The sequence below is a fragment of the Rutidosis leptorrhynchoides genome, unplaced genomic scaffold (genome assembly GCF_046630445.1).
Source record: "Rutidosis leptorrhynchoides isolate AG116_Rl617_1_P2 unplaced genomic scaffold, CSIRO_AGI_Rlap_v1 contig28, whole genome shotgun sequence".
Lineage (NCBI taxonomy): Eukaryota > Viridiplantae > Streptophyta > Magnoliopsida > Asterales > Asteraceae > Rutidosis > Rutidosis leptorrhynchoides.
In genome coordinates, this window is record NW_027266525.1 from 66,082 (window position 1) to 90,012 (window position 23,931).

The following is a 23,931-nucleotide window of genomic DNA, read 5'->3' on the forward strand; positions in this document are numbered from 1 at the left end:
CCAAACATTGATTTAGACAATTTTGGGTTACCTGTTCCTGCATTAGATAGAATTGATCCCTACATTGATGATGATGATGAATTGGACACAAATTTTCTTGCTTCCCTAGGAGAGCCGATAGAACCTTCAGGACAATATGGTGATTTAGAGCTTGAAAATGAAAATGAAATACAAAATGAGGATAATCAGAGTAACCTTAGAAGATCAACTAGGCCAAGATGCTTACCTAGACACTTGCAGGATTATCATTGTAATTTGGTCCATTCCTTTGATCAGCTCAACAATCAATCCTTCCTCAAATTCAGCAACTCATGCTCCATTCCAGGTACGCCTCACTCCCTGTCAAAGGTCATTTCTTATCAAAACATGTCATCAAAGCATTTAGCATTCACACTTAAAATATGTTGTCAAGCCGAACCAAAGAGTTTTAAAAATGCAATTATGGATGAAAATTGGAAGCATGCTATTGATACTGAATTGAAAGCCTTGAATGACAATGGCACTTGGGTGATTACTGACTTGCCAAAGAACAAAGTAGCAATTGGGTGCAAGTGGGTTTTTAAACTCAAGCACAAGTCAGATGGGAGTATTGAAAGACACAAAGCTAGGTTGGTTGCCAAAGGATACACACAGAGGGAAGGGCTAGATTACTACGAAACATTCTCACCGGTAGCAAAGTTCACAACGATAAGAGTTCTGCTTACCATCGCTGCAGCAAAAGGATATCATCTTGCACAATTGGATATCAACAACGCCTTTCTTCACGGCGATCTAGAGGAAGAAGTTTATATGCAGGCGCCTCCAGGATCATCTGTGTCACCTGGAAAAGTATGTAAACTAGTCAAATCATTGTATGGTTTGAAGCAAGCTAGTAGACAGTGGAATGCCAAACTTACTGCTGCACTTGTTCAATACGGATACAAACAGTCGAGCTCAGACTACTCCCTTTTTATCAGGCACACAAGAAAGTCATTCACAGCTCTCCTAGTGTATGTAGATGATGTTATATTAGCTGGGGATAATATGGCAGAAATAGAGGCAACCAAAGCCTTTCTACACAATGAATTCAGCATCAAAGATCTAGGAGTCTTAAAATACTTTTTGGGTTTTGAAATAGCTCGTTCAAAGAAAGGAATTCACATGTGCCAGAGGAAATACACATTAGAAATGCTGAATGATGCAGGATTTTTGGGTCAAAACCGGCATCTACACCTATGCTCTATTCTGTTGATTTTCCAGAAAATTCACCATTGTTACCTGATCCAGCTATCTATAGAACACTGATTGGAAAGCTATTATATTTAACCCACACAAGACCTGATATATCACAGCCGACACAATGTTTATCACAGTTTTTATCCAATCCAACAGAGGCACACCTAAAAGCAGGACACAGAGTTTTGAGATACTTGAAATCATCACCTGGTCAAGGATTATTCTTCCCCAGCGCAAATATTCTTCGTCTCCAATCCTACTCTGATGCAGACTGGGCGAAGTGCCCAGATACTAGGCGCTCGGTTACGGGACTCTGCGTTTTTCTTGGAAATTCACTAATCTCCTGGAAATCGAAGAAGCAATCAACGGTTTCCCGATCATCAGCTGAAGCCGAATATAGAGCTATGGCCATGACAGCGTGTGAACTTCAATGGATTCGTTTTCTTCTCGCTGATCTCGGAATCGATCACCCGCAAGCTTCTCTACTTCATTGTGACAATCAATCAGCGATGCACATCGCTCGTAATGCGGTTTTCCACGAACGAACGAAGCACATCGAAATTGATTGTCACATCATTCGCAATCACGTCCGATCCGGTTCGATTCAGCTGATTCCAATCGCCTCTTCTTCTCAAATCGCTGATTTTTTTACAAAATCTCAGAGAGGCCCAGCATTTCGTTTTCTATTGTCCAAGCTTGGAGTTCTTGACTTGCAAAAACTCCAGCTTGAAGGGGGCTGTTGAAATGCTATGCCTGATAGAAGAAGAAGATGAAGGAAGAAGAAGATGATCACGCTAAAGTCAATCACGTTTCTGGCAAACCAATTTTTGGACTCAGCCCATTTCTCTCGTTTTTGGGCTTACTGTCCATTTTTGGACTCAGCCCATTTCTCTCGTTTTTGGGCTTACTGTCCATTCCTTTTTATTTTTGGGGCCTGAAGTGTTTTTCTCAGCTCAAGCTGGTCAAATCGTCACCATGCCTCCACCAGACATTTCTTTCACTCCACTCCATCGGAAGCAGGCCATTCCGGCCTGCCACCCACCATACTCTACCATACTCTTCTACAACTTAGATAGATGTCACTGTTGAATATATAATAAAATCTAGATTAGATTTTCCAACACTTGTATAAATAGATGTACTCTAGTGTTGTAAAACTTATCTTATTGAATGAAGAAAGAACTTTCTCTCAATTTCTCTATTATTATGTTTGATAAACTCAACAGAAGCTTTGGTCGGTGCCTTTACCGCCGAATACTCGTGCTTTCTATTGGCGTTTGTGTAAAGGAGTCCTTGCCACCAAAGATAATCTTCGCCATAGAGGTCTCGGACAGGGTGTCAGAGAGCTGTCAGGCAGTCGACAATCGATGGAAGCCACCAGACTTGGATATGGTGAAGTTAAACTTCGATGCATCAATCGATATGGTGTAGTTGCAAGAAATGCAGAGGGTCGTGTCTTGGCAGCTATTGCGGGTAGTATTGGAAACGCTGAGGACGCGTTGCATGTTGAATCGTGTGCAGCAAAGCAGGCATTGGATTTAGCTTGTCGATTAGGAGCACGGAAGGTAATGATCGAGGGAGATTGTCAACTTTTGATACGGAAACTTCAATCTAAGGGCAAGAGTGCATTGAGTTGTGGTGTTTTAATTATATATTGAGCTGAAGAAGATGGAGTCACATTTTGATATTCTGCAGTTTAATTATGTTAGTAGACTTAGTAATAAAGTCGCAGATTGTCTTGCCCATAATTTTCTAAACAGGTCTAGTATGACTTTCGATCATGGCAATTTGCCTGTTGATGTACATTTCTTTGTCCAAGCGGACGGTTTCGTTTAATTGAAATTTTCATATTAACATAAAAAAAAAATAGAGATTTTATTTCATTAAAGAAAAGATTAACGAAAAATAAACTCAATTGAGAACTTAGCACAGTATATACGGTAATATGCAAATACTGTATATGATGCAAAATATTTATTATTTTGTAAAATATACTGTGGTCTGTGGTAGTAATATATGCAAATTGTCCATCCATAGATTTATATATAGGTTTTGTATTATTCTAATTCATTCTTATATTAAAATAAATAAATACATTGATATTTATTTAATGTATTTATTTACATTTTCTCTTAATTTAACATTCAAAAGTGAAGAGAAGGAAAAAATATAAATATAAATAACAACCTTAATTAAACATAGATATGTCAAATAAACAACATAAAACACTGACTTAATCATGAACAAACAAAACAAAATAGAAAGATATATATATATATATATATCCCGTGCACAAGGCGATAATCACACTATAATACTATACATGTTTTTCTCATCCTCCCTAATGACTACTCAGTCAGTCGTGCTTGTTTCTTCCGCCGCTGGTTCTTCAGCCTCCTTTACTTCAATAGTTTTTTCCTCCTCCTCGCTCAGCTGAAATCATATATACATACATATATATATATATATTTTACGAAAATACATGTATTAGTACGCGTCTATTATTACTTCGTCTATGAATAATTGAAAATTAAAATATAACGGACACTTTGTGTAGATGGATGGATTTAAATAAAATTATAATCTAGAACATCTAATTTTATCAATGAACAAAAAAGAAAATACTAGTGTTAATTATTTATAGTCGAAGGAATTAATAGTACATATAGTATCCTATTATGAAAAAGAAAAATATTGAAATTTTATGGCACAAGCATAAAACTTACACATACATATCGAGACGTGTTTATACACTCAAAAAATTTCACAAAAATAATTAAAAAATCATAGTATTTCCTTGCTTATCGAACTATTATATATATCAACATGATAATATAATCGAAGTAGTATTATTATAAGTATAAAATCAGACATGTCTAAATGGTATATGGAGTAAAATGAAAAAATAACCAACCAATCCTTCAGCCGTTGGCTGACAATCGGAGACCGGATTGTCATCTTCAACCTCATCGGCGACGACAACCTCTGCCTCTTCTGCTGGTTTCACAGCGTCAATAGAGCTCTTGTTTTCCGAATCCGCCATATTGATCAAAACAAAAGGAAAACAAAGTATGAATTGTGAGTGAGCAAATTAATGACTTTGTGAAGAAAGTTTTTGGTTTGCGTTTGGATTGGATTTTTGAGGTACGTGATTAACTATTTATAGCATCTAAACTTAAACTTTAAACTGTGTGGCCAGCACAAAAGGTGGCATGTTTCCTTTGTTAAAAAAATGAAAACCAAATTAAAAGGCAGGGCACAAGTTCTCTAGGAATTTTCTTTTTCAATAAATAAATAAACATAACTTTAAATTAAATTAAATAATGTCAGAATTTATAGGATTTTATATAATTTTATAAATTAAATAAAGTTATTAATTAATTTAATTTACCGATATATATATAATTATATATGAAATATGATTTTGAGATCAGAAACTTTATTAATTATATGAGGTTAGTAATATCGAGTATTATTTTAAGGATGTTCTACGGTACTCATTAATCAAACAAATCGCCAGGCCTGCTCCAATCAATATCAACCCATTACATCCATCTACGATTATATGGTAAAGAGTGTGTTCATTTGATATTCGGAACATGAGCCAAACATCATCAAAATTATATGTTTTCAGAAATCGACAAATACCAAGTGAAATAAGAAAAGCAGGATCGTATTCTTTGCATGATGAAAAGAAATTCATTTTGGATAAATTTCCCAACAAATTAATACTTTGTAAAAGTTTTTATCCCCATGGTCTCTCCCTAATTCTTTGAAAGTAATCTTTACGAATTAACTTTAACTTTATAAAAGCAAGAGAATAACATAGAAATTATTCTTTTAAATCAAATTATTGTTTAGAATAATGCCAAGCCCATTATTGACATTTTTTAATTATAAAGTTATTAAAAGTCATCCAGAAGAACTATATTCTTTTACCCTTACATAAGGGTACACTAGTGGAGGACAACCAATGAATTATTATGTGAAAAGATAGGTTTTTTTTTATTTTTTTTTTATTTTAATATAGTGCCAACAACATCGAAGAAGAAACATGATGCGTTAACCGTTCGACTATGTTATGGTTGGTTGTGAAAAGATATGTTAAAATAAATATGAACAAATTTTTATAGCTTCGAAAAGAATGATTCATGATTATACTCTTCTAATGTTATAAGAAGATTAGCTTACACATCAAGTAATTTTCACAAAAGATACTTTATCCGATGAATTTAGAAAAATTTTTCCTCTTTTTCTTGGGATACAAGACAATGAAAAATGTTATCTAAACAACAAGAAACAAAACTAGCTCAAACAAAAAAGTGCTAGTCTTTTTTCATCATTTGAAAGTAGAGAGCTTTGGAAGCTTGTCTCGCAAATAATATAACCTCGCTCTCCTGACTTTCCGATGACTTTAATTTCTTTCACATTTGGCGAGTACCTATAATATAACCATATGTATATAATAAATTAGCAAACTTTCAAAGCTATATATATTAGCAACATTATTGTAAAGGATGAGATGAGATTTTTTATTTAATAGCTCATTCAAAAAATTACCTTATTTTAAGTTTTCCAATTTAAGAGTAGTTGTTTATTTTCATTCTGTTAACTTAAACATAGATGATGTATTTGTTAATGGTGACTTGTCTCAGTAACAGAAACAACCTCATGGACATCCTGCGTTTAGGGGTGGGCATCGGTTCGATTTTGGTTAAAACCGAATATAATCGAACCGAACTGAAAATTGAAAAACATGATTTTCGGTTCGGTCTCGGTTTAAACCGAAAATAACCGAAATAAATTTTAAAATAACTAAAATAACGAACTTAATTGAAAATATATATATATATATATCACACAGAAAAATCAGATCTAGAACGTTCTCTAATCTCCACGTAGGAGTGGGCATCGGTTCGGTGTCGGTTAAAACCGAGCATAACCGAAAACCGAAAATTCAGTTTTGCCGCAACCGAAAAATTCGGTTAACCGATTAAAAATTAAGAACAAAAATCAGGGATGTTATTGAAACAAAAAATTATACAGGGACCTTTAGAATATAAAAAATAATCCTCTACAAACCAAATTTGGCAGAGAGCACTATCTCTCATCTGCCTCTTTCGTCTCCTCCGCTACTTAACGCCAACTCGCCACAGTTGTTTCCTCTATCTACGCCTCCATCCACGCTCGTCTTTCAAAATACAGCCACGTCAACACCGTCGGAAGCGACCAAATCGCCACCGCAAATGACGGAGCTTCCTGAATCCAGAGATTGGCGTGTTGGAGCTTACGAGATCTTCGAAAGTGAAATCGAGCCCGTTATTTTCGTCGAAATTGAGACCGAGATCATCATATATTATCATCCCTGAACAAATTCCACATCTGACCAATTGCAGCCACCACCGTGACGGTCTTCACCGTTTTAATTTCTATCTCGCCATGACGCCATCGACTTCGTCGGTATCCATTGACAGACTCCACAAACCGCCATTGCTAGTCCGATTCTTTCCTTTATTGACTCCGTTTTGTATAGTCGGAGAAGCTATGGAAAGGATAGCGATAGCGAAGAAGGTTCGATTGGGAGGTATGTGAATGTGTGATGATGAGTCAGGAGTAGGAAACCCTAATTTAAATTCCAAATACCCGATTTAATATCTGATCTTTGTTTAATGTGGTCGGTTCGGTTTAACCGAGAACCGAAAACAGAAAAGCCAAAATTTCCACCACCGAAACCAAACCGAATAGAAATAACCGAAAATCGAAAAGCCAAAATTTCCGAAACCGAAGCCAAAACCGAAATATCTGAAATTACAATCGGTTTCGGTTATTTCGGTTCGATTTTTGCCCATCCCTAATTTAGACCACTTTCTATACAAGTTTTTGTGAATTTTTTACGTGACACATAAACACATAAAAAATTTTAATATGTATTAAAATAAATCGGAAGAATTTTTTTATTTTCAAGTGAATTTCTTATATCTCTCTTCTATTTTATTGATCCATTACATTATCTCTCCTAATTTATTATTTAATATTTAATAATAGTATTAATTTTAAATAAATAATTTGTTATATTAAAAATATATAATACGTCTTAAAATAGATGCACATTTTTTAATATAATATTTATATAAAAGTTTGCATTTATTTTGAAACGGAAGGAATAAATCTTATTGAGTATTCATGTATTTGATTATATAGATTTTTTAGTTGATAAATTTTTTGATTTTTTCTCTTTCCGTTTAATTTTCGTCGATGTGACGGAAAGAATTGTTAAGAATCTCTATATAAAAAACTTTGTATCGGTAGTGTTCTTAGAACAAGAAGGCGAAACACGTGTGAATTCACGCGTGCTGTTGTAATGGGCTTCAAGCCAATTTTGAAGATATGGGCTCAATTCAAAAATAAAGTTTTATATGTCTAAAAGCCCAAACATTATATATATTTATTATTGATGAGATTAAGGTGGAATAGTACGGCTAATGGACGGTAATAGTAGAATAATTAAGATTATGTTTTTTGCATTCACATGTTCTCACGTGCTTTGCACCAAAAATAAGAAAAATTATGGGATGACACAATATGAGCATATTACTACCTCCGTTGTTGCGTTTAACGCGACAATTAATGAGGGATGGAGTGTGTAGTAGCTATATCGTTTTTCCAAAAGACTAAGCAATGTAAAGGAAGGGTGTCTCTGTTAATCTGTTGTTCTTACAGGCTTGTAGCAGGCTAAAAATAGAATATTCGATCTTTGTCTTAATAAGATCGTTCATGTTCATGTTCATATTTATTAAAATTTGGAACTAATCGAATTATGTCACAATTTTTTAATTTAAATGATTGTAAGTAAACATAAAAATAAAAATCAGTTGTGTTTTGATTAAATAAATCGAAAATGAAACTAAAAGCATGATGGAATTAGTAAATGAGTTTAAAAATGAATCAAAATGAGCTATTATATTTAATTATGTTCATTTTCGTTCATAACAATATTTATGATCATATTTAAAAGTTAACGATTCGCGAACCAATATTTTACTAACGATAGAATTAACATGAAAATATATAAGGACTCATAGTCTTAATATTATACTGATATATGGTATAAATGATTCACGTTTTCTTAAAGTAAGTCCACTTTTGTTTTGTTTTATGGACACTTGCTGAGAATTATATTATCTATTGTTTTCACACCTTTTAATTATTACTCGATTAATTACTTAATTGATTCTTTAGATCCAACGATTAGTTAATTACTAAAGACATTGAATCCAGCTCAAATTTCCAATAACAGCATAAGGTTAGGGAGGTAGTAATAATGATATGTTCTTCTTTTTGAAGTATGTAGTTGAGGTATTTCTAAGTTTGATCATTCATATATCAAAAAATTCAGATAGAAAATGAGGATGGATAGATATTCTTGGATTGGATATTATTGTTTTTGTTTGTATATTCTTTTCTCATTATGTTTTAATAATTGTGGAGCAAAAATATTGGATAAACTCCGACCAGGAGAAGAGCTACGAGGAAGCGATGAGATGTTGCAATCTCCAAACAAGGTATTCATTTTTTCTTTCTACCTTACTGACTCTTCCGAACCACATTACTTAGGTATCAATTATAAGGATCATAATCCTATTCAGTCCGAAGACGTATATAATCCCACTTGGATAGCTAACCGGGATAATCCTATTCCGGATAATTCGTTTAAAACTTTCAACATCTCTCAAGCTGGCTACATGACACTCTACAAAGACGATCGTCCATTGATCATCATCAATAAAGGAAATCCTGCTAAAGGAGATGATATAACTTTATCGTTAACTAATACCGGAAACTTAGTTTTACGCACCAGGAAGCCGGGGCGAAGATAGAAAAATTTTTTTGGGTGTTCAAAATTTTTAATCCAAAATAATTATAGAGAAGTTATAATTTATTAACTTTAATTAATCTATAAATATTTATATTTAAAATATAAATTAGTTTTTTCCCCAAATGTTTGGGTGTTCATTTGAACACCCATGGGTACACATAGCTTCGCCATTGCCAGGAAGCAAATCGTCTGGCAGAGTATTGATTATCCGACTGATACAATCATACCAAGAATGAGAATAGGAATTGATAATAGTCTCAATTACTGTTGACTAGCTACATAACCAAAAAGGGAGCATTCTCTTTAGGAATGGATCCTAACATCACGAAAAAGCAGATTGTAATTTCTCGACGAGGTACACCATTCTGGAGTAGTGGAACTTGGGATACTATTGGAAAATGATTTCCTTATTTGGCTGGTAATTTCAATTTTGTCCAGAACAAGGATAGTAGTTACTTTGAATTTTTGGGGATTGATGGGTATGATTCTCCAAGTATTTGATTAACTCCATTTGGGACATTGTTTTATATCGGAAGCTACATTGATGCGAATGACGTTGAGGGCGACAAATTTGCATACTGTGATGAGAGCCCGGGATTCGATAGTTCTGAACGATCCCAAGGTTGTATCCCTGGCCCTAAGCCGTCAAACTGCAAAGGCTCAGGGTCAAATGATTTTGAACAATATGGGATAAATGATATAATTACACCGGATAATTCGTTGACCGGTAAAAGCCTTTCCCTAGTTAGTGACTGTCGTGAGATATGCAGAAAGGAATGTTCTTGTGTTGCATACGATTTCTTTGAAATGGAAGCATCTTGCCTGTTCTATCAAAAAGACGTTGTTCCAGCTCTTGTCAAACCCGGTGAAGGAATAACAAGGTTAATTTTGTACGTAAGACGGAGTGTTGTGCTACAAAAAGGTAAATTACACTAATCATCCTACTATGTATGGTTGTATAATGTATTGACTTTCCTGGAATTGGATTTCATCATTTCTTTGCTATATACTACTTCTGCCCAAAATAGATGCAAATTTTTATATGTATTTTATATTGAAAAATTTACATTTATTTTGGGACGGAGAGAGTATAATGGAACATGACAAATCTTCTTTTATTTATTACTCCAATACCATACATGTTTAGTCAATCAATTAGTTTTAATGAGATATAAAAATAAGATTTGCAAGTAACTATACATGTTTTTATGCGAATATAATAATTAAACTTTTAAATTAGACATGTGATTTGAAAGGCCATGTCAAATATATATACAGATTCATATATAAAATGTTAGTTAAAAAAAATCCAAATAAATTTTATTATACGACATTTGAAATGGACCGAAAAAAGTAAAGTAATAGATATGAAACTTTAATTGCACTAGATCATTTTAAACTTCATTAAAGTTGCTACTACGTACCAGAGCTCATTGTTTAGAAGAATATTGAACATTTGAACGATCTGTTTATTAAAAGTAGCTAGCTAGCTAGAGACCTATTATTATTGTAAATAAAATTCATTATATTGTCAGCCAAGCAAGATAGACGTAAAAGAAAAATACATAAAGGATTAATCATAGGAGGTTCGACCATGGCTGCTTCCTTGCTTGTTGTGATGATCTTCTGCTTGCTGTGGAGAATAAAACGATACCGACAAGCTGGTAATCTATTTATAATACATATACTACCTTCATCCCTAATTATTTATCATTTTCCTATGCATTTGCATAAAAAAAATGACAAATAATTAAGGACACATAAGCATATACTATATATTTATTTTATTTTCAAGAGCACAAATATAACTAAATATTGATGGATTTATGTGTGTATGTATGTATGAGAAGATGGATATGACAATGATGAGGCCGTCGACATGTATGAGTTTGGCACAGAAATGGTTGGCGATCTCCTTCATGATGACAATGTACACAATTCTGATTCGAGAGGAAAAATAAAAAATCGCGAGCAGCCTTTCTTCGGTTTTTGGACTATAAAAATTGCGACGGACAACTTTTGCGAGCAAAGTTTTCTTGGTAGGGGAGGTTTTGGGCATGTTTACAAGGTAAGCATAATTCTGTAATTCATAGTTAATTGTCAATATAAATTTCAAACTTCAAAGAAAAATGGGCGAGGTTTTGTTTACCTTGCATTTTTACTTACTGTTGAGACAAACTGTCTGTGCTACTAACCTGTGCTCGCTGTTCTGTTAACACACGTCTGCAGCAGTTTATGTAAGTTGGCTATTTTCGTCAAAACCATTATGCAAAAGATTTGATTCCTTCTCACAGCACAAGTCACGTGTGGAAACCAATAAATTACAGAATCCTTATGGTGATATGATTTGATTTGATTTAAATATGGATTTCCTAATCCATGAAGAAGACTTATTTGATTCCTAATCTAAAAAGGAATTAAATTAAAAGGAAGATTCTTATGGGATACAATTCCTAATCTAACAAGGAATGAATTTTAGGAAAAGAGAGTTGTTTTCCTATTCAGTAAAGAAGTCAATACAGTTTCTATTCTAAAGGGATTGACTTCCGGTTTAATGAAGGAGAAGAAGACCTATTCCGATTAGGAATGTGATTGTCGTTTTGGTTAAAGAGTCTTATTCATAATGGGGCTGCATCAAGTATAAAAGACAGAAGACATAATTGGCTGGATGATCCTTTCACGCTTCTTAAGGGGGTTAAGAAGATCACTTAGTAGCTAGAGAGAGTTACGAGAATAGTGGAGTGTTAGATCCGCGTGTATCTGAAAAAGGGTCGCGTGAAGTCCATACCCGGTTGGTGTGGCAACGTATATCTGAAAAAGGGTTGCGTGAAGTCCTCACCCGATTGGTGCAGGCAACGTTGTAAGTCCTAATAGGAGATTAGGCCGTTTAGGTAAGCAAGGAATACACTAGGAAAATAGGAGATAGGTTATAGATTTGCGAATTGTAACCACGAGTATTGTCCTATTGTTTCAAATATAGTGGAATGCTGTTTACCTCTGGGCTTGGCCCCGCAGAGTAGGGAAATCGAATTGCGTTAACAATTCCCTGTGTTATTTACTTTATCGTACTGTTTGTTATTCTGTGCTGACGCGTGCCTGTTAGCACAGTCGCGATTATCTGTCGAAACAGATCGGAACGAACTTTCACTTACTAATAATGAGGACATGGGTAGTGTGTTTTGATGAAACGATTTTGATTCATGTACTGTTTGTCTTAGATTTAGGCCCCAAGTATTCGATTAACTCCATTTGGGACATTGTACGATGGGCGTGAAATAGCCGTGAAAAGGCTCAGTCAAGGCTCTAAACAAGGACCGAAGGAATTCAAAACTGAAGTGTTATTGATTTCCAAACTCCAACACAGAAATCTTGTTAGACTTTTAGGTTGTTGCATTCATGATGAAGAGAGGATCTTAGTTTATGAGTACTTACCAAACAAAAGCTTGGATGCTTTCCTTTATGGTAATTAAGTTCATTTATTTCGAGTTTAATTTTGTTTTGTATACAAACTTTCAATCTCTCAAAGAGGTAGACGACGTCTTAAACATTAGACCACAAATTTTGTATTGGCTTTTAATCAAATCAAGGTTTCTAATTACATGTTTCGTTGTTGCTTTCAATTTCTTAACAGACACAACAAAACGACATTTACTAGACTGGAAGATACGATTTAGCATTATTGAAGGGATAGCTCAGGGACTTCTTTACCTTCATAAGCATTCTAGGTTGAAAATTATTCATAGGGATTTGAAAGCTAGTAATGTTCTATTGGACAGTAATATGATACCCAAGATATCCGATTTTGGTACGGCATGCGTTTTTGGAGATAATGTATCCGAAGCCGAAACTGGAAGAATTGTTGGAACATAGTAAGTACATAATTTTTTTAGGGCTCAAAGATTATATTAATTTTAGCTAGCTGATAATTATTTTGTCATTTGATTTACTGATGATTGTTATGTAACAGTGGATATATGTCTCCTGAATATGCCATAGATGGTTTATTTTCCGAGAAATCCGACGTTTTCAGCTTTGGAGTCCTAGTACTGGCTATAGTTACGGGCAAGAAATGTGGCAGTCTGTGTTCGTCAGAAAATGTGCTTGGATATGTAAGTATATCCCCTGATGCTAGAGTTTTATTAGCGGATTATAGGTAGGTGAAACGATTTGATTCGGCCATTTTTTTAATCCTTATTTGTAATATTATTTGTATTGAAAAAATTTGTATCTATTTTGGGACGGAGGTAGTATTATTTTCTTCAAACTAAAAAAAATTCCCTGATGATATTTTTACTCCAGTTTTTCTTAAATCGCAAAATTTACAGAAACGTTATTTGATCAGGCATGGGAATTATGGAAAAATATGAGATGTGTGGAAATGGTTGAACCTGGATTAGGACAAGTATACTCTGATGAAGAAGTCTTCCGATGTGTTCAAGTTGGTCTATTGTGCGTTCAACAAAGCGCTGATGACCGGCCGATGATGTCCGAGGTTGTGTGAGTGCGAATGGTAAACGGATATAGTGAAATCGAAAACACTGTGTTCGATTTTGGTTAAGGCGTGATTATTATGCTTAAACCATAAACCATAATCGAATATGGTGTTTTCGATTATCTTCATAATCGAAGATGGTGTTTTCGATTTTTACAAATACATAATCGAATACCATGTCTTCGTTTTGGTTTTGCTTTCCATTGTTTAACTTTAAGGTAATTAATTAATGTGCATGCATATGTATTGTGTCTTCCTACTCCCTTTCCAACTTCATTGATCAGTTATTTAACTTTAAGGTAATTAATTATAAACAATGGAGGTAATTAATTAATGTGCATGCATATGTATTGTGTCTTCCTACTCCCTTTCCAATTTCATTGATCAGTTATTTAACTTTAAGGTAATTAATTAATGTGCATGCATATGTATTGTGTCTTCCTACTCCTCAACCAAAATCGAAAACACGGTGTTCGATTATACTTCAAAACCGAACACATCATGTTCGATTATGGTGGTTTAAAATCGAAAATATTATGTTCGATTATGCTTTGGGTAATGATAATCGGATTAGTAAGCCTAATCAACTATTAGGAATGAAGATCGAACATGGTGCGTTCGATTTTCTTATTTTTCTCCACATAATCTGTCCACGTATACATATATTTATGTAATTAATTCCGAGGTTGTGTCGATGATTAGCAACAAGTCGATGACTCTGCCAATTCCCAAGGAGCCTACTTTTGTCAAAATTATTTGGCTTAAGTGATGAGAAATGAATCCTGATAATCTACATCCAATCCTTAGTGATGATAGTATATATAAATTTGGTGACAATTTCTGTTATTGATGCTCGATGATCTTTGTTAATTAAATATCTATCGGACATCAATTCAAATTATTAGAATTGTCATCATCTCTAGGAATGTCATGATCTCTAGAAATTCAAATTATTAGAATCGCCATCTTTAGAAATGTCGTCTCTACTCTCTACAAAATTCAAATTATTTTAATTTTCATCTCTAGGAATATTTTCATCTCTGGTAATTCATTCAAATGATTAGAATTGCTCTAGGAATGTCTTCTCTACTCTCTCCAAAATTCAAATTATTAAAATTTTCATCTCTAGAAATATTTTAATCTCTAGTAATTCATTCACAAATTATTAGAATTGTCATATCTAGGAATGTCATCTATTGGGATTCAAATTTTTAGTGTTGTCATCTCTAGGAATATGTGGCCTTGTGCTGTAAATAAAGATTTTGTTGTTAGATTCAGATATTAGCGGTAATTAACAAACTAATTAACTAACCACCACCAGTCTCTATTAATGGAAGCTGGCGATTAAAACTCTAATGAAAGCAACTGATTGACATTTAACAGATCTGAGTCATTCATTAGCAAATAAAAGGTGCCAACTGTACAGAAGTGAGTGAAGACCATCGAGCACAGACAAATTAGATAGAAAGAAAATGGCGACGCGACACGTAAGCATCATAATCAATTTTTTTGTTTAATTTATTATTGTGTAATTTGGTTTAATTTGCATTAAAATTGAGATGGTTAGCTGGGTCGGGGCCTAGTATATTATTGGCATGACATTAATTCATTGATCGATGTCTTACGAATGGGACGTCTCTCGTGCCAATATTGGCTTCTCACTGTACAAAACTAACCGTACGTACGTGTAAAAGAAATTGAATCAATAAATTGTTTTAGCGCGAGTTCGTTTTGAGTTTGAAAAATGATATGTCTTGTTATAAACATCTTAAAATATGTCTTTAGAAAAAAAAAAGACTTTTGTGGGCGTCAACGAACACACTAGTCTTTAACATGTGGAGCTCTTTATTCTTGAACAAAAATATCCAATTAAGACAGACTGTATTTATAAATTGTGTGGCTACTAGTTTTGTTGAATGAAACTAACAAAAATACCCTTTTCATTTTTCTTGCATTTTTAGTTGTATATTATGTCAATTAATTATAACTTCTTATTAGTTATAACTTGACGAAACACGATAAGGGTGTGTTCGTCTTGAATCAGAAGCAAAATATACGATATTTAGGTTCATTTTATATCTAATAAAAATTATTGTCTAAATGCATGTCTATTTAGAGGAACAAAATATATAATATTATAAAATATGGGTTAATCATTAGACCACCGTCCTAAATAGCAAATATCATATATTTTGATACGGAGGTACTAATATATAAATACACACTTTTTCCTTTTCCTTGCATTTTAGGTTATGCCAATAAATTTAAACTTCATATTACTATAGTTGTAACCAAACGTTTTGAATGAACCCATCTGAATCAGAGGCTAATAAAATCCTTTGTGTGATTTTATTATCAACTACTACAAGCTCCTATTTTTTCAACTTAAATTTCGACAGTTTGAGCCCGATCATTTTATAGTACTAATAAAAAGAGACGATACATGCAATGACAAGAAATGGGGGCTTTGATTGAAACGCGGCGTTTATACCTTTTTATCTTATCTCAGGATTCAGACCCATGATTTGGTAAGAGTGTTACACCAAAAATATATGGAGATGAATTGACAAGACATGATGATCAAATTGACAAACCTTTGTGTTGCATTTGCTTTGTAATTAGTGGAACTAGTCAGTGGGTCCGTCCGTTGGACGGAAATATAGTATTTTTAAAAATTAAAAATTTAAATATATATTATATTATATAATAATTTATATAATAATTATTTATATAAAAAATTATTAAATTAAATCTATAAAAAATAATTATTTTAACTTTCTATCAATTATAATTATTTTGATTTGATTTCAAAATATACAATCTTATTAAATTTGAAATTTATTTTATTTTCAAAAATAATAAACATAGAAAAAGGTAAAGAGTTATGTGTCAAGATTTTATAATAAAATTTATAATTGTATCTAATCAATTTAGTTGTTCTTATTGTTTGAAAAATAATATGTGCCCGTTTTAATTAAGGATGAAAAAAATATAATGGGTTTTTATGAGGACTAATAGTTTAAGGAAAAATAAAAAAAAATAATATCTATTTTAATTTAATTAGGAATGATTTTTTTCATAATATGCCCGTTTGAATAGGAAAATGGTAGATGTACCCGTTTTAATTAGGAATAGGAAAACATAATATATGAATTTTATTAAAAATATCTTTTTAAATAATAGATGAAATTGATTAGGAATAAAATTATTATATTAGGAAAAAATAATTAATAGAATTTTATTAGGAATTCTTACGTTTTTATTTTGTTTTGATTTCCTAATTAGAATAGAAAAAGAGAATAATATGATTGATTTAAAATCATAACTTGATTCCTAATTAAACTCAAAAAATTTAAATACATGTATCAAATTATTATTCGTTAATAAACCGCCAGTATCGAATGTTGATTTGACAATAAAATTTGCAATTAAATTACAATTGGAATAAATTAAAAAAGTCTCTCTATTGTCTATAAAATTAATAGAAAATTAGAAATAGAATCCCATGGATGATCATTGTGCTTCTCATGTTTCTTACTTCTAGTTTCTTCTCCTATGTTATAATCTATAAATATAAGTGTAAAATACCTTATAATGTCTTGTAATATTGTATCCGATATTAACCAATACAGGAGTATTCGTCTTGAATGAGGAGCAAAATATTTGATATTAACGAAAGAAGATAAGAATGTGTTTATTTTGTATCTGTAACAATACCAGATCATCCAAATCGAACGGTATCTAACTAATCTAGAAAGGGTAAATTTGAGATTGAGGCTATGAAATTATTAATTTAGAAAATTTGGGGAGGGGAAAGAAAGAAAAAATATTCTTAATGATTTGTGTTGTGTGGGTACCAACAAGAACATCCATCCAGCCACTCATGTGTTGACATCTTAGTAGTGATCACACACAACACATAATAACAATACATTATCATCTCTAAATGTTATATACACACGTGTCAGTTGTACAAAAAACCATACATTCATTGGTTAAGATAAAAATCTCCTTTCCTCTATATATCAACCTTAGTGCTACTATTATTTTCCCATACCTCACAAAACAAAACTCTCTCTCTCTTTACATTGTTCAACTTTCAGTTGAACATAAGAGCTTAGCTATGTCTTTCGCACGTGCAATGCTTTTACTATCTCTGTCAATGTTTATAGCGACCACCATGGCTCAAAGTCCGGCTTCTTCACCAACATCAATGCCACCAACTTCCACCGGCGGCGGCGGGGCAACCATGTCACCACCACCACCCACCATGTCACCACCACCACCACCGCCGCCGCCACCACCACCACCACCACCCACAATGATGACACCACCACCTACCACCATGATGACTCCACCACCGACCACCATGATGACGCCACCACCTACCACCATGATGGCACCATCTCCGACCACCATGATGCCAACTAGCCCATCAATGACTCCAATGGGTTCAATGACTCCTATGGGTTCGATGACTCCAATGAGTTCATTGTCACCTCCTGAACCAGGAATGAGTCCGACCGCCTCCGGCCCATCCATGGGAATGAGCCCGATGAGTTCAATGAGTCCCTCATCAATGAGTCCTATGGGATCGCCTACAGCGGAATCGAACCCGGCCGGTTCAGGTTTTGTTCACAGAAGCAGCATGCACTTTGTAGCATTGTTTGGAGGAGCTGCATTGGCTTTACTTGTCTAGAAAAAATATTATATGTAGAGATAATTTATATATTTTGTCTATTCTTTTCATGAATTGGCATTACTCCTGCTAGACTTTCTTTCATTTTCATTTTTATTTAGTTTTTATTTTTCTTTATTGTGCTGCATTGTTTTGTGATTTGTTGAGAGAATGGATGACATATATATGGAGATTTATTTGTATGTCACATTTCTTGTGTAGCATTTTTTTTCTTCTTTTTTTGACTTAGATGAATAAGAGATATATTGTGATTCTTGTTTTTTATGTTGGTTAAATTTATGAATAGCAATTGCATTGTGTGTGTGAGAGTGTTTCTTTGAGTCAAAGTTTGCAACTTTGGCTTCAATTGCTAATTTTATTCTCTTTTGGGACTTTGAAAGTTTTCATTTTTAGACATACTATTGAAGGAGAAACACATATAATGTACCTTTTTTTTAATGCTACATTTAATATTGACTTAAAAAGGTAGGCTTTTGCGCAATGTGAAATTTCATGGCCTATGTATTAATGAAAAGTTGCAATTCATAACTTGTAATAAATTTCCACATTACATTTAGCTCATAATAAGGGTAGCTGGAAAATTTTGATGGGTAGATGGACAGAGCTGAATATGCTCAAATGCAATTGGTTGGGAGGTATATAGTAGATAAGTAATATGTGGAAGAAATTAACTTTAAATTGTTAGATATTGTAAAGAGATAAGTTAAGAATGGTATAGGAATAGTTGCTTCATCATGACAATGTGAGATATACTTTGGATCATGTGTTTCATTGGGACTGCCTAAGAAAGAAAAAAAGGTTTTTTAGAATGGGGCAATTCTTTTCAAGTAATGGAAGAACAGCTTGGTTTGTGGGGACAATTCTTTTTTGAGACAAAATTCTACATGTGTGTGTGATAGAGATATTCACATGGTATGTTAGCCCTACAAATAAATACCTATAAATGTGTTTTTCTGCGTGTCTTTGTGCTTGTGAGTGTAAGACAGAGATAGGATTGGTATAGAAACAAAGAGGCTGATCAATAACCAGGTAATGTAAATAGTTTGTGGTTTCCTCTCCTCTTATAGAGATTTTCAATCAAGAAATATCCTAGATTTAATTATTCCATCATTACAGGCTGAATGCAATTACGCAAATAGAAAAGTCTAGAAACATAAAATCTTGACAAAAATAAATTGTTCGGACTCCAATAAAATTTAAATTATCGGGCAAATTAAGAGCATAATGTAGAGAAGTTCTTATGTCACATTGTGGACCACGTTTACATATAAAATCGTTATGATCATGACCACAAAGATAACTAATTATATATATTACTATATTTTCTTGTGAATCTTTAAGTGAAAAGTGTAAAATTGATATTTTATTTTACACACTTTTCAAATATTATATTTGTGGAATTTTGATATGTATGTGTAAATGCTGACGTGTTACACAATATGCAAATAATAATTTTTTCGTAATTCATAGTATCTTGCAAATAAAAATGATAAAATATTGAAATAACATCGTTTGTAATCTACTTTCATCACGTATATATTCTATTTGATACAAGTAGATGCAAAGAATCAGTTCATCACCTCTAGAAACGATGAAAAAAATACGTGATGAAATCCTACTTTGAGTAGGAAATGTGAGATTCTTGTGTGCTAAAAGAAATCCTAGAAGAGTTCTCGTGTCACTTCATCATGAAAAAATGCATAAAAAGCATCGGATTCCTTGTCCTAAATGAAATATATGACATGAGAAAGAATCGATTATGCCTTTTTCTATCTTAGCCTTTTCTTTATTTATTAAAAGGACATGCCAACACTGCCAAAGTCTTCAACTTGTTTCATGACTTTCTGGCCGATATTTGACTTGGATAAAGGGAAAACCCTGAAGAGTTATATGGCTGGCCCCAAAAGCAGTATGAGAGTCTATGTATGGAATCAATCCTTGCAATTTGTAAAAAGGTCGTTTCCGGGCTTGAACTCGCGGTATGAGGGATGATATCAATGTACCTAATCTTTCTCTTACAATTTACAAATAGGTTGTTTCCATAAAGTTCGAACTCTTGATCTTCAGGCCATAAACGAACAACTTACCAGTTACGTCAAAGCTCGCCTTTATTTTAGACTTGGATGTTATTATGAAATTGAAATGCCAGTGCTAAGTAACTACAACGAACAACCTTTAAAATTCAGCAAGGTTCAACTATTAAACAGTGTAAAGTTTGTAAGCCTAACACTAACTCTAGAGTTAGTGGTAAAAGAATGTCGAGTATAACATGATTTTGGAGAAATTTCCTTGTACAATATTTATAAATTGAGTAATAAACTTGTACAAGAAAAAATGACTCGGATCTAAATCAGATTGTACGAAAAAAATTGGGGCCACTAGTTGCGCTAAAGTCCATCACTACTCGGTGTATTATTTTGAAACCTTAGCTATAGGCTTAACGACAAGAAACTAGAACACAAAATTATATACTGTCCACTAAAACCCAAAATTGAATGGTAGCTTTCTTTGGCTTTTTGTTTCTAGGTCTACTCATCATTTTAGTAAAGACTTCTGTTCTCTGACTATTGTCCTTTAGTTTAGAAAAAGAAAGAAAAAAAAAAGAGCCGCTTGTAGAAGAACCAAGAAATTAATGCCATTTAAAAAAAAAAATAACAATGGGAGTTTACATCTCTAAATAAATACGATTACATTATAAGAAAGAAAGTAATCGAACACGCTCATTGCTTTTAGGATTAGTGATACTATGAGATAGTCAATTATATTTTTTTGATATATATAAAAAATGCAAGAATTAAAAATAAAATTTAAAAGTTTTAGAAATTAATGCTATTTTTTATTGCCGATGATAATTGAAATATCAAAAATAAACATATACGGAGTACATAGTTAGAAAGCCTATTCAAATCTCCAAAACAAATAAAAATCCAGAATTGTTTCGTGAAAGTAAACATATATATAAAACTAGACAACATGTAAGGTTGCAGGAAATTGTTCTCCAAAACAAATGCCACATGCTAAACAAAAGTATAATCAAGCCGTTAAACAGTTTTTGCTAAAGGTCAAATAGTAAGAATTGCTATTCCCAAAATTGCTAAATACATATATAACTAAAATCCTTCATAACATAACAGACATTGGAAGATAACTGTTGGCTATAGCTTCAAACATCATGAATCGTTAAGACATGAAAACCACTCACGCCCTGAATAACAAAGGTAAAAGGATCGAATCCCTTTATCATGCTCTGTAATTTGAATATTTTCGCCGCAGTCTTCTTCTAAAGACAATGTCGGTTTAAGGGCAAGTACAACACTGTCTCCATTTGTGTATGGCAATCTGCTCCGTTCTTTGATGTTGTATCGATCACTTTGTGCGCAATTCTTATCGGCATAGAATGTTTGGATAAAATTGTCATCTTCTTCAGCTTATTAAGCTTGTCAAGCAAATACTCAATCAACCCTTCTTGGTTCTTCCCTCCAAGATTATCTATCTTCAACTCCTCCAGTCCATCCTTGAACGCAAAATTATGTCAATCTTAAAATTTGAAATCATTTCCAGATGTTTGTTCCGAGTCTAGGGGTGTTCTCTAAAAAAATGCACTCCACCTAAGTTAATTTTTCTCAAAGAAAAACGATAATTAACTACTACTTTTGTTCCAAAATAGTTGCAATTTTTCTATACAATTGTCACACGACAATATTTATCTCCAGAGCAGCACAGAGTCAAAAGTTTGGAGTATTTACATTCAATGACGAGCTTATACTATGAGAATCATCAAAGGCGAAAAATATTTTAATATCTTTTAAGTCATTGTGTCGAGATTTCAAAAATAATCTAATTTGCACTGTCGAATCTGTTGTCGCACAAGGGATAGGCACGATAATTTAAACCTCTTTAACCCACATACATGTACGAGGTCTAATGCCTCCAAACACTTGCAAACAGACGAGATCCATTGATCTAGATCCTCAGAACATGTCCATAGGCAAAACGAGTAGACCCGCATCCGGAAGAATATTGAGACGTAGAGTGACAGCCTTCGCACGACACTCCATTGCTCTAGTTAACAACCACATAATACGAGTTGTTTCTCTATAAGAAGCAATCTCAACAAATTGACAAGACCATCCTATTGCTAGTTTTTTCAATTCGGCTCTTTGACGACGTTTCATGAAACTCACAAGAAAATCAAGAAATGTAACTCGTTGAGTTGACGACGTTTCATGAAACTCAAAAGTCTTGACACTTTTTCGAAGTCAAGCTGAACTTAGCAAGTCCTTCGATTTCCAAACAAGATAAGATAAGATGCATTTGAAAATGGTATCAGAACTCAAATGGATTTGTGTGTGCTCTACTAATATTCATTACACGCCGCAAGTTAACCCAAAGACTCACAAAATTATGACGATGATGGTCAAATCTTATAGACAATAGCAAGAGTTTTAATTTTAAATTTATTCCAACTGCAAATTCAAATACAAATTTTATTGTCAAATCAACATCCGATATATGATATTTTGGTAATGAATAGTAATTTGACACATGTATTTTAGAACTTTGAGTTTAATTAGGTTTCAAGTTACAATTTTAAGTCAATGATATAATTTTTTTTTCTATTCTAATTAGGAAATCCAAACGGAATAATAACATAATAATTCCTAATAAAATTCTATCAATTAATTTTTCCTAATATAATATTTTTATTCCTAATCAATTTTCTAACTATTATTTTTAAAAATATTCCTATTAAAATTATAATACACTATATATTTTTTTAATTTTCTTATAAATTTTTTTTCTGATTAAAATTTATTATATTCTTTTTTTCTATTCCTAATTCAAACGGACATGTCTTCTTTATTCCTATTCAAACGAGGATATTATTAAAAAATTTATTCCTAATCAAAGTATAATATATATTATTTTTTTCTAATTTTTTTATTAAACTGTTATTTCTAATAAAAATCCGCTATATTTCTTTTCCTAATCTTAATTAAAATGGACATATCTTATTTTTGAAATAATAGAAATAATTAAATTGATTGGATGCAATTATAAATGTTATTATGAAATCAAATCTTAATATGTAACTTTACTTTTTTATGTTTATTACTTTTGAAAAAAAAAAAATTTAATTTTAGAATTGTAGATTTTGAAGTAAAATCATGATAATTATAATTGATATAGAGTTAAAACAATTACCTTTTATATAATATTTGACATAGATTTAATAATGTTTAATATAAATAATAATTATATAATTTTTTTATATGATATATTAATTTTGATAGGTACAGACTTTTCGTCCAACGGACATGCCCGTTAACTTATAGCTATAATTATGATAATGCCTTCCTCTTCTTGATATCGAAGGTTCTAATATCCTCACGAATATAAAAAGAAAGTAAAAAACTCATCCAATAATATTCGCAATTAATATTAAGCCGGTGATATCCTTAAAATAGATAAACACAATTAAGCTGGCAATGAATGATGGCTTAATCGAAATATTAATGGCAAATTAGCTTTAAGATTTATTTATTATGTGAAATTTAATGCAAAAATGAAAGACTGTCAAGCCAATATTAGCCTTGATTTTTATGCTTAATTTAATTTCCAATATCCTTATTATAACGTATACTGCAG

The 23,931-nt window shown here is 32.6% G+C and overlaps 1 protein-coding gene across 1 annotated transcript; it reads left to right on the forward strand.

Annotated features, from left to right (window-relative positions):
* Positions 1 to 6,654: 6,654 nt before the first annotated feature.
* On the forward strand, positions 6,655 to 13,592 carry LOC139882527 (G-type lectin S-receptor-like serine/threonine-protein kinase B120). The gene is made up of 9 exons (XM_071866830.1): positions 6,655 to 6,799; positions 8,704 to 8,777; positions 8,862 to 9,037; positions 9,628 to 10,013; positions 10,942 to 11,159; positions 12,316 to 12,553; positions 12,723 to 12,960; positions 13,059 to 13,200; positions 13,434 to 13,592. Exons 1-9 carry the CDS (start codon positions 6,655 to 6,657, stop codon positions 13,590 to 13,592), a joined length of 1,776 nt encoding a protein of 591 aa, XP_071722931.1.
* The last annotated feature ends 10,339 nt before the right edge of the window (positions 13,593 to 23,931 follow it).